At 44.8% G+C, this 12,500-nt stretch overlaps 1 protein-coding gene across 1 annotated transcript in view; it reads right to left on the reverse strand.

The window, feature by feature from the left end:
* The window catches only part of magixb (MAGI family member, X-linked b), a gene marked incomplete at both ends in the record, with an annotated part of 98,180 nt that overhangs the window by 74,773 nt on the left and 10,907 nt on the right, over positions 1-12,500 (reverse strand). Inside the window, one exon of the mRNA XM_080858522.1 lies at positions 125-414. Within this exon, the coding sequence (XP_080714648.1) occupies positions 125-414 (290 nt within the window). The remainder of the gene's footprint in view (positions 1-124; positions 415-12,500) is intronic.

The raw sequence follows: 12,500 nt of genomic DNA on the forward strand, positions 1-12,500 counted from the left end.
AAACAAAACCCTGATCAATAAATAAATATATCCACAAAAAAATCAGGCTCTTTATTTCACAATGCAAGCCCCTACTCCTTCATTCACTCAGTCGCTCACTCCCTCAGTCACTCACAGGGCTCACCTGGTGACACAGTCTTGATGCGGACGGGGTGTGGGCAGGAGTTGAGGACGCCCCGCACGTCCCCGAGTGTCATACCCAGCACAGGGGTTCCGCCGATCTCTAAGATGACGTCGGCCACTGTGACTCCGCCCCCGTGGGCTGCAGTGATAAATGGGAACTCTCCATAGTCGGCCCCGCCTCCAACTGCCACGCCCAGGTCGCCTGAGGCCCCGTCGAGCGGTATGAAGGTTTCCTGCACTTTCGAGCGCCAGTGCAGCTTTTTCACTGCTGCTTTAGGCATCGCAAACGAGCTGAAGGGAGAGGGAGGAAAAGAGAGGCAGAGAGAGAGAGAGAGAGAGAGAGAGAGAGGCAGAGAAAGAGAGAGAGAGAGAGAGAGAGAGAGAGGCAGAGAAAGAGAGAGGGAGAGAAAAAGAGAGGGAATTAACACCTTTATTATCACACACCACAAGTAACGGCCAAGTAAGTAAATATTGTCTTACATCTACAAACAATTTCCATGTTCATCTATACAACGCAGTGACTGATATCACCAGCCCTGAGCCTATCTCTAATCAGTAATGGACAGATTATAGATATAAAAAGAGAGAGAGAGAGAGAGATGATGAAAGTGAAGAAACACACGGACAAAAGAGAAGCAGGAGGGGGAGGAGAGAAAGACAGATGAGAATGCAATAGGCAAGTTGTGTGGTGACAGAAATAGATGAAAAAACAACAACTCAGAGAAGATGTAAGATAATAACACGAGCATGGACAAGGCACATTGAGTGGGGGAAGGGAAGGCATTCGAGATGAAGAGATGAAGGAGAATACAGAGCAAAAGACAGAGAGAGAGAGAGAGAGAGAGAGAAAAAGAGAGAGAGATAGAGAGAGAGAGGGAGGGAGAGGGAAAATTGAGTTACTCACACAGCTCATTTTCGCACACCATGTTGACATTACATTGTAAGAAGAGAATGGCCGTGCCTTAAATATCAAATCTATCCCTCATGAATTCACCGCTAGCTATAAAATGCATAATCCACCTTGCCCCCCCCCCAAATAAATGGATATGTAGCCACAGTGCTAGCTGGATAGGCAGATGTGGCGTACACATGGGATACTGCCGGCCTACTGTGATGTATTCTGTGATTGGGATGGTCACGTTTGGGGGGACACAGCTGAGGAATATCAACAGATGTTTAGCCAGCAGGGAGTTGCCTGAACACTCCACGAACTTGATCTCTCAAAATATTTGTAATAATTAAGAGCACTAAATTGCCTCCTGGAATAAACACGCAAATAGACCGCTCCTTTATGGACAGAGCCTTAAAACGAGCCGAGGAGAAGCCACGAGCAACGCATTACGTAAAAACATTATGAAAGCTTCATCTTATTTTCTTCCATTTCTTCCCCTAAAGCCATGCAGCCGGCTCCTGCTTGAGTCCAGCGCGGATCATCAGCGGCATGGCCTCCCTTATTTAGTGTCTGTTACCGGCATGAGTCAAGGGGCCGCAGGCGAGAGAGTCACCCCGACGATGGCTCTCCGACGCTGGGGCACGTGGGACAACACCACCCGGGCAAACACAGAGAGGTTTGTTTTTCCGTTCGTTTGTTTGTGCATACACAACCCAGCCCTTAGCCCGTTTTCCATTTCGCGTCCAGCTTCTTTCCACTTATACTGAACTTTATCAGTCAAGCACACAGCTATGATCCATGCCTCAGTGGCTGTCAGTCAAGCACACAGCTCTGATTAGTCTCATCAGAAGCCACAGAGAGTGGGAATACAGCCGCGGAAAAAATTAAGAGACCACTTCAAAATTATCAGTTTCTCTGGTTTTACTATTTATTGGTATGTGTTAAAGTAAAATGTACATTTTTGTTTTATTCTATAACCTACTGGCAACATTCCTACCAAATTTCAAATAAAAATATTGTCATTTAGATCATTTATTTGCAGAAAAATGACAATTGGTCAAAATAGCAAAAAAGATGCAGTGTCTTCAGATCTCGAATAATGCAAAGAAAACAAGCTCATATTCATTTTTAAACAACACAATACTAATGCTTTAACTTAGGAAGAGTTCAGAAATCAATATTTGGTGGAATAACCTTGATTTAAACTCACAACTTTCATGTGTCTTGGCATGCTCTCCACCAGTCTTTCACATTGCCGTTGGGTGACTTTATGCTACTCCTGGTGCAAGAATTCAAGCAGCTCGGCTTCTTTTCATGGCTTGTGACCATCCATCTTCCTCTTGATCACATTTCAGAGGTTTTTTATGGGATTCAGGTCTCGAAATTGGGCTGGCCATGACAGGGCCCTGATCTGGTGGTACTCCATCCACACCTTTACTGGCCTGGCTGTGTGGCATGGAGCATTGCCCTGCTGGAAAAAACACTTCTCAGAGTTGGGGAACATTGTCAGAGCAAAAGGAAGCAAGTTTTTCTTCCGGGACAACGTTGTACTTTGCCTGGCTGAGGTTTGTAAAAGACCATAAGGATTGAACCAAAGCGGACTGGAGGGTCTCCTAGTTCGTCTTCTCTGATGAGTCCAATTTTCAGCTTTGCCCAACACATGGTCGTCTGATGGTTAGACGGAGACCTGGAGAGGCCTACAAGCCACAGAGTCTTGCACCTACTGTGAAATTGGACTCATCAGAGGAGACGAACTAGGAGACCCTCCAGTCCGCTTTGGTTCAATCCTTATGGTCTTTTACAAACCTCAGCCAGGCAAAGTACAACGTTGTCCCGGAAGAAAAACTTGCTTCCTTTAGCTCTGACAATGTTCCCCAACTCTGAGAAGTGTTTTTTCCAGCAGGGCAATGCTCCATGCCACACAGCCAGGCCAGTAAAGGTGTGGATGGAGTATCACCAGATCAGGGCCCTGTCACGGCCAGCCCAATTTCGAGACCTGAATCCCATAAAAAAACCTCTGAAATGTGATCAAGAGGAAGATGGATGGTCACAAGCCATGAAAAGAAGCCGAGCTGCTTGAATTCTTGCGCCAGGAGTAGCATAAAGTCACCCAACGGCAATGTGAAAGACTGGTGGAGAGCATGCCAAGACACATGAAAGTTGTGATTTTAAATCAAGGTTATTCCACCAAATATTGATTTCTGAACTCTTCCTAAGTTAAAGCATTAGTATTGTGTAGTTTAAAAATGAATATGAGCTTGTTTTCTTTGCATTATTCGAGATCTGAAGACACTGCATCTTTTTTGCTATTTTGACCAATTGTCATTTTTCTGCAAATAAATGATCTAAATGACAATATTTTTATTTGAAATTTGGTAGGAATGTTGCCAGTAGGTTATAGAATAAAACAAAAATGTACATTTTACTTTAACGCATACCAATAAATAGTAAAACCAGAGAAACTGATAATTTTGAAGTGGTCTCTTAATTTTTTCCGCGGCTGTATATACTCTACGTGGAATCAGGTTGTCCATTACAAGCATACACTTTGTGCAGATGTCAGAATAAAGACACCACAAACTAGAGCAAAGTATTAACAGACGGCGGAGAAAGACAATTGTTTCAAATTGTTGCTGCCGTCCCCCTTCTCAAACAGTCGCTTTTATTAGAAAGATTAGTGGTTACACAATACCAGTGGCGGTCCGTGCATTTCACGACTAGGCCTTCAGCGATGTCCTACACGATGTTAAACTGAGTGAATCCACCTCCTAATACCATCATTACGACGCCATGGCTCTCGAACCATTATATTTATACAGAAAGGCAGTATAAGTGAGCATTGCATCACCTTAACATAGTCGAGTACAACAGACTTTATTAATATTTCCGGAGCATTTAAAATCAATACACCCGTATTAACAATACATTAAGAGTAGTAAACTCTCAGATATATGATCGCTTGGACATTACTGTCACAACTTAAAAATAAAAGGCGATTTTCAGGGATTAGTCTACAAAGTTTTATTAAGTCCACCGAAAGTAGCCTATGTGAGCTTTAACAAGTTTGTCCACTAAACATCGCATTGTCCCACCTGCAAAGCAGTTTCATTAAACTTCCCATCCTCACGATATCCAGTTTTTCTTGAAAGTTCCGTCTTGAAAATGGCGTTGTAATTGTATCAAAAACTGGAATTATCAAGTTGGTGTAAACTAGTTTATTTGAGCTGGTTAATGTAATTATATTTAGTCTTACCAATTGAAACAACTAGCATAATAAGCATTGAAACCGATGTACGTCGTTTTCGCATTAGCCAGCTAAACTGAGCACTGAAGCACTGCACCGGTCTGCCTCAGTATCCAATCAAAGGACGTTTACGTGTCACGTTCAACGCGAGGTAAAGAAATCTTCCGGGCCTTCTAGAAGGCCCTGTAGCTGCCAAATGTGAGGACCTGCCTGATGTGAGGCCGCATGCGCAAACTTTGCGACACTATTGTAGTACAACGAGCCAGGTAATGCTGGTGGTGTAGGCTACAGCATGTCACAACTGTCTGTTTCAGTTCATTCAACTTAAATGAACTGAAACAGCCAGTTGTGATAACCAATCAGATGTACACGGGCCTTCAATGTGAATTCCGAAGGCCTCAGGGAAGATTTCTGTTCTCGGGGAAGATCTCTTGGAGCATGGCAACACATGATAGCTGAAATATGATTGGATGAAAGCTCTAACATAAATTAACAACGCTGGAAGCTATGAAATGAAGACAATGGACTATGGGGAATAATTTAATTCATATTTATGAAAAGAAAATATTAAAATTAAATTGATTTTATTACATTTATTTTCTGATGATGTTTAGGCCAGCAGAGAAGGCCTTGAAGGCCCTGACGGACCACCACTGCACAATACATTAATCATTAGCAGTGGTTTCACAACATGGCAGCAAGAAGATGCAGCTGCAAATTGCTTACTAACTTCTACTAGAGCAACAAGTCAGTTTCAGGTAATAGCCCGGCCTAATTTCTTATAATGTCATAAAAACATTCCTTGAGTTAAGTGTTTTCACATTCTTGCTTTATTGATTTTGTATCTGTGGGAAACTAAAATCTTTCCAACCAAGAGCAGAACACTCAGACACAGCATTTTTGAGCATTCCATTTTAGTCTAAACATTCATGATACAATATATGAATACTTTCTTTCACAGCAGACACAAGGCTCTTTACACACAAGCTGACTAACACACACACACACACACACACACACACACACACACACACACGTGTTAGTGAAACGCATCACATACAGCAAACCATTGTGCATCGACAATACAATCAGTCAAACACGCACAGACACATAGAGACACAGGCTTGCACACACACACAGACACACACATCACAAACACACGCACAAACACACACACACACACACACACACACACACACACACACACACACACACACACACACACACACACACACACACACAGGCACAGGTAATCGTGACTCAGCTTAACATGTCACCCTCTCCTCCATGTGTCCACTTGTGTCCGTCAGCAGCACTGCCTCAGAGAGGGTAGGGCTGAGAGACCCTCCCTGACAGCACAGTGTGTGTGTGTGTGTGTGTGTGTGTGTGTGTGTGTGTGTGTGTGTGTGTCTGTGTGTGTGTGTGTGTGTGTGTGTGTGTGTGTGTGTGTGTGTGTGTGTGTGTGTGTGTGTGTGTGTGTGTGTGTGTGTGTGTGTGTGTGTGTGTTTGCACTGCATCAGAGAGGGTAGAGCTGAGAGACCCTCTCTGACAGCACAGACAGTTATGCTGCTTGGAAAGATTAGGGGGAGAGACAGCAGAGGTAAGACCACAGACAGAAGATGGATGGAGGGAAGAGGGTAGAAAGAGAAAAAAGACAAGTGGACTGAGAGAGAAAAAGAGGGAAAAGAGAGAAATGAGAGATGTATGGACAGAGAAATAAGTGACAATCAAAAGAGAGAGAGTGAGTGAGAGAGTGGAAAAAGAGAGAATTTGGGAAGATGTACAGACATAGAAACAAGTGACATTCAGGAGAGAGTGGGAGACAGAGAAGAAAAAGATGTTGGAAAAAAAAACCCGCAGGGAGACTGGGAGAGGAAGACAATGGAAAACTGAGTGACAGGGAGAGGGATGGATGGAGGATGAGGGAGTGAGACATTTATCAGGGAGCCAAAGGAGGAGAAGAACAGAGAATGGTACGGCTTTTAAAATGAGGAGAAAGACTGAAAGAGAGAAAGACAGGAATTGATAGATGGAGAACATGGATGTTGGAAGAGATAGACAGAATAAGAGAGAGAGTTGAGACAGATTGGGGGGGGGGGGGGTGGGAGGGAGTGTAAAGGTTAGTAGGTGTGGAAAAGTGACAGTTGGTTGGTGACAGCGTTAAGGGCAGATAGGTAAGTTGCCATGGGCCCCATGGGGTGGGGTGGGGGGGGCTTGGGTTGTGTGGAGCGCACTGACAGGACTGGGACAGAGCTTTCAGGAGCATCAGAACACACACACACACACACAAACACACACACACACACACACACACACACACACACACACACACAAATACAGACACACAGAAACACACACACACACACACACACACACACACACACACACACATACACACACAAGCTCCCAATCTAACCCCTAGCATGTTTAAGTCTGAATTTGCGAGAGGCAGAGACTTAGAGAGCGTGAGGAGGAGATTCAGAGAGTGAGTGGAGGAAGATAGAGAGAACACAACAAAGAGAGAGATAAAGAAGAGAGACAGATGGCGAGGAGAGGGCAACAGCAGGATGACAGGATGGGGGAAGAAAGAGAGACGGAGAGATAGAGGAAGGAGAGAGAGAGAGAAAGGGGATGGAGGGAGGGAGGAAGGGAGAGAGAAGAGAAGGAGTGTCAGCACAGAGAAGGGCAAAACACAATAACACAGACAGAAAGGGGAACAGCACGAGAGATAAGGAGAGATAGAGAGAGATAGAGGGAGATAGAGAGATGGAGGGAGATAAAAAGAGATAGAGATGGGAGGGCAGAGGGGAAAAGAGGGGAAAGAGGGAGAGTGAGAGAAATAGAGAGGGGGAAGACAGAGGGAGGGAAAGAGGGTCAGAGAGCATGTGGGAGAGAGGGAGAGAGAAAGAGAAGAAGAGAAGGATACACACAGAGAGAAAGAGAGGACAGAGGAGAATGGTGGAGGAGAGAGATTGATGATATAAATAGATAACAGAGAGGTAACCAAACAGTGATGATCACATGGCTATCAGAGAGCAAGCAGACGGAAGAGAGGGATAAAGAGAGGGAGACAAGGACATAGAGATTAAGAGAAAGAGAGAGAGAAGAGGGTTGAATGAAAAAGAGAGAGTCGGAGAGATCAAGAGCAAGAGACACACAGAGAATCACTGCGTGTCTGTGTGTGTGAGTGTGTGTGTGTGTGTGTGTGTGTGTGTGTGTGTGTGTGTGTGTGTGTGCTTGTGTGTGTATGTGTATGTGTGTTTCTATTTGTATGCGTGTGTGTGTCTGTATTTGTGTCTGTATTTGTGTGTATGTGTGTGTGTCAGTGTTTGAGTGTGTAGTTGTGTGTATGTGTGTGTGTCAGTGTTCAAGTGTGTAGTTGTGTGTGTGTGTGTATGCCTCCTCCCCATATTCATTCAGACAGAGAAATGAGAAGCACATCAGTCACACGACAAAAATAAACTTCAGTGAGCTAAATTAAACGACTGAAAAAACGCTGTGACATTTGGGCTTGTTGCTCTACAAGATAGTAGAAAGAGCCGGAACAGTGAATAACACTGTTTTGACATCGCAAACTGCGTGACCTCGATCACAAAAGTAATAATCCCATTTCCTCCGGAGGCTGAGCTGGTTGCAGGAAGATGGAGCATCAAAGAACACACAGCAGTCTGGAAGTTCACCAACATTCGTCTGGTTTTGGCCCGTATCCGGCCCTGACGTGGCCCAGATGTGGCCTAAGTCTTTGGGGGGGTTGGTGTACATGTTGAAGGTCCTTTTAGGCTAAAGGCCTAGAATGGGAATGCTTACAGAGGTGGTGGATGGCCTGAGGTTGAAGTGATTGTGGGTTTTTGTGAGAAAGTTCACAGTGTACACAGGAGGATTTCTGCTTTTAGCAGTTTAACAGGCCAACATAGGCTCTTGCTATTTTGAAGGCTCTGTGCAGAAGTAAGCTGTAAAATGTTCAGAGGTGATTTTAACATGACTGTGACTGGTACAATATGGTGTGAAATAGAAAATCTTCACCATACATTCAAAGGTGCAATGTGAAATGTGTGTTTTGTGATGTCTAAAATGAAAAATAATTTTGGTCCATCCATAAAGATGACATTCGTAAGGAAGACATGTTCACCAGTATTATTGTGTATTCGGTTTATCAGTGATTGGTGACTACTTCATGTGATTCTAATGCATTTGTTTTTAATTTTCAAGAAATCACATGCTATGATAACTGTGTAAGGGCCAGTCCAGGCACATTCAATTCACGAACATTAATCATAGCAGCTATTGCAATAGCATTTTTCACATTAAAGCCCTGTGAACTGAACCCTTAAGCATCTCTTTGGCTTGTAGCCAGCTAGGGTTGTGTGTTGGAAACCCACTGTGCACTAGTGACTGAAACATCTGCTGAGGTACAAACTCAGCGGCGCGATAGGGAGCGAACAGGTGGCCCTGCGTCAGCCTCAGCTTCCAGAGATGGGCCAACAGGAAGTGACCTGTGGAGCACAGTACTGATCCAGGAACAGTATTTACATAGCATCAGCGAGAGCAGAGTGCGCTGCTAGGGATTGGATACAGGAAGTGACCTCTGCAGCACAGCACTGACCTGGGAACAGTATTTACATTGCGGCCCAGAGATATTGCCGCTGGAGATGAGGTGTAGCACAACATCAATTTATGGAACAGCGTTTTACACAGTAGCATAGAAAGGCAGAGAGCAGCTATAGGGGGTGCAGTAAGTGACCTAAATATAGGATCAGTATTTAAGAAGCAGCCAAGAGAGAAGCGTAAACTGCCAGAGATGGGCAACCAGGAAGTGACCTCTGCGGCACAGTACTGATCCAGGAACAGTCTTCACATAGCGTCCCAGAGAGCAGGGTACACTGCAGGAGATTGGATACAGGATCTTACCTCTGCGGCACACAGCATCAGTGCTTGCCATAGCAACACAGCAACTTAGAGAGTCGCTGCATATCCCACACAGGGGATGCAGGGAGTGACTGCTGCAGTGGCTCAGTATTTACATAGCAGCCCTCAGAGAGAGGCGCTTCGGCCAACCAGAGAGGACTGAAGATTGACACGCCACTTATGAGACCAGAACTTCCACCAGGAAGTAACTGTCCCATTTTTGCCCCAGTAGACACAAGTAACTGCCTCAGTAGACACAACTAACTGCCCCATTAGACACAACGTACTGTCCCGGTAGACACAACTAACTGCCCCAATAGACACAACTAACTCCCTCAGTAGGCAAAACTAGCTGCCCCATTAGACACAACGTACTGTCCCAGTAGACACAACTAACTGCCACTTTAGACACAACTAACTGCCCAACGAGACACAACTAACTGCCTCTGAGGCAAAACTAACTGCCACATAAGACACAACTAACTGCCCAACGAGACATAACTAACTGCCCAACGAGACATAACAAACTGTCCCAGTAGACACAACTAACTTCCCCAGTAGACACAACTAGCTGCCACATTAGACACAACTAACTGCCCCATTAGACACAACTAACTGCCCCAGTACACACAACTAACTGCCCCATTAGACACAACTAACTCCCTCAGTAGACACAACTAACTGCCCCAGTAAACACAACTAACTGCCACAGTAGACACAACTAACTGCCCCATTAGACACAACTAACTGCCACAGTAGACACAACTAACTGCCCCATTAGACACAACTAACTGCCACATTACACACAACTAACTGCCCCATTAGACACAACTAACTGCCACATTACACACAACTTACTGTCCTAATAGGCAAAACTAACACATTATGTTGCTTCATCTTGGTCTGAATTCTAAACTCCAAAGGACAACCCACATGGAAAAAGTCTAGAATTCATATATTTTCGTTTTTTATATGTATATTTATATGTATATATATGTGTGTAAATATGTGTGTGTGTGTGTTTCATGTATATACTGTATATATATATATCTTCTATATAAATTCTGTAATTTCCATAGCAACATGGCAATATAGACAGCAACCACAGGCCCCACACAGGGGGTGCACAAAGTGACCTCTGCAACACATAACTGATCGAAGGTCGCTGTTTACACAGCAATCCAGAGAGGTACCTCAAAATACCGATCCATTTGATCCATTTTCAGTATTTAAATAGCAATATAACATCCTAAAGAACAGCTACAGGTCATAGAGATGGGCAGCAGGAAGTGACCTCTATGACAAAGTACTCATCCGGGATCAGTATTTCCATAGCAACCAAGAGAGCTACTTCAGCTCCCAGTGATGAGGTTATCTATGCAAGGCACACCACAAATTCAGGATCAGTACTTTACACAGCAGCATAGCAATGTAGTGAGTTGTTATATCTCTGATTCTCGATCAGTATTTTACCAAGCAGCATAGCAATGCAGTGAGTGGTTATATCTCTGATTCTGGATCAGTATTTTACCAAGCAGCATAGCAATGCAGTGAGCGGTTATATATCTGATTCTTGATCAATATTTTACACGGCAGCCTGAAGAGGTACTTTAGCTGCCAGAGAATGGATACAGGAAGACACCTCTGTACAGCACAACTCCTATTCTGGATCAGTATCTGACGAAGCAACCCAGAGAGAAGCGTCACCTGCCAGAGTTTGGATGCAGGAAATGATATCAACAACAAAGTGCTGATCCGGGATAAGTATGATTAGTTGACATTGCAGTAGATCTGATCGAATCTGGTACAGGTCCCTCATGATGCATGCCATATCAGGGCCAGGTCCCCTCAAACGAATGCAATAGAATTAGAGTCAGATCCCCTCAAACAAATGGAATAGAATCAGAGTCAGATCCCTTCAAACAAATGGAATAGAATCAGAATCAGATCCCCTCAAATAAATGGAATAGAATCAGAATCAGATCCCCTCAAATAAATGGAATAGAATCAGAATCAGATCCCCTCAAACGAACGGAATATAATCAGTCAGATCACCTCAAACAAATGGAATAGAATCAGAATCAGATCCCCTCAAAAGAATGGAACAGAATCAGAGTAAGATCCCCCCAAAACAAATGGAATAAAATTAGAGTCAGATCCCCTCAAACAAATGGATCTGGAACAGAAGCTATTAGGGAGGCTCACACAGAGAGCCACACACACTCTTGAGTCGCCAAAGGAGCAGGTCCCTGCCCTGCTGTCAGCCTGTGAGATTCAGTCGGCAGGCAGGCCTGTCATGAGAGGTCATTAGTGCACCTCTCTCACACAGCCTCAGAGAGACATGCAACCCACAAAGCAAGTTAAATTAAACACACACACACACACACACTCACACACACACACACACACACACACACACACACACACACACACACACACACACACACACACACACACACACACACACACACACACACACACACACACACACACACACACACACACACACACACACACACACAAATACACACACACACGGAAACACACACACAGAAACACAACACACACACACACACAAATATAGGCTGGGAATAGAGGTCCTTTGTGTACTAAGAAGGTTGTCTGCACAAAATGTTATGAAATATTATTCATATAAATATATATTTATAGCTTCAATGACAAATAATCATATTTATTACCACAACCCCAGTGCTGTTATAATCACAAGCTCTTCATCACACACCAAAGTGTATCAATAGCTCCTGAGCCACTGCTGACTCCCTGGAAGTCAACAGATCAGACCCAGCCAAGCCACCCTGGTTAAAGCATCGCCACGACCTGGAAGTGAAACGGCATGAGACACCTCCTCCGCTGCCACCGCCAGGCAACAGCTCAAAGCCCTGCCTGAGCCTGGACCTGAGCCTGAGCCTGAGCCTGAGCCTGAGCCTGAGCCTGAGCCTGAGCCTGAGCCTGGGAAGCCCGCTGCCTCTCCAGCCAGGGCAGGTAATGAGCCTGACATTTCCCTCATCACGCCGCCTCAAGCAGAGGCCGACAGCGGGAGGAGAGAGGGGCGCAGCCAACACAGCCGCCGCTAACGCTCCTGATTCATTAGACATCATAAAATCCTTATTTTAACAATTAGCGCTACACTGACTCTGAAGTTCATTTTGAGGGAACGGAGCGATGAGTGGCAATTTAGAAGGCGCCTAACGAGCACCACCTAACACATATTACCAGGAGGACACGAGGGGGTGGGGGTGGGGGTGGGGGGTGGGGACAGGAGAGGGGGGTGCGAAAGTGGATCAGAATCAGGGGTCGATATCAACTAATTGGCAC

Source organism: Sprattus sprattus, assembly GCF_963457725.1.
Source record: "Sprattus sprattus genome assembly, chromosome: 2".
In the NCBI taxonomy this organism is placed as follows: Eukaryota; Metazoa; Chordata; class Actinopteri; order Clupeiformes; family Clupeidae; genus Sprattus; species Sprattus sprattus.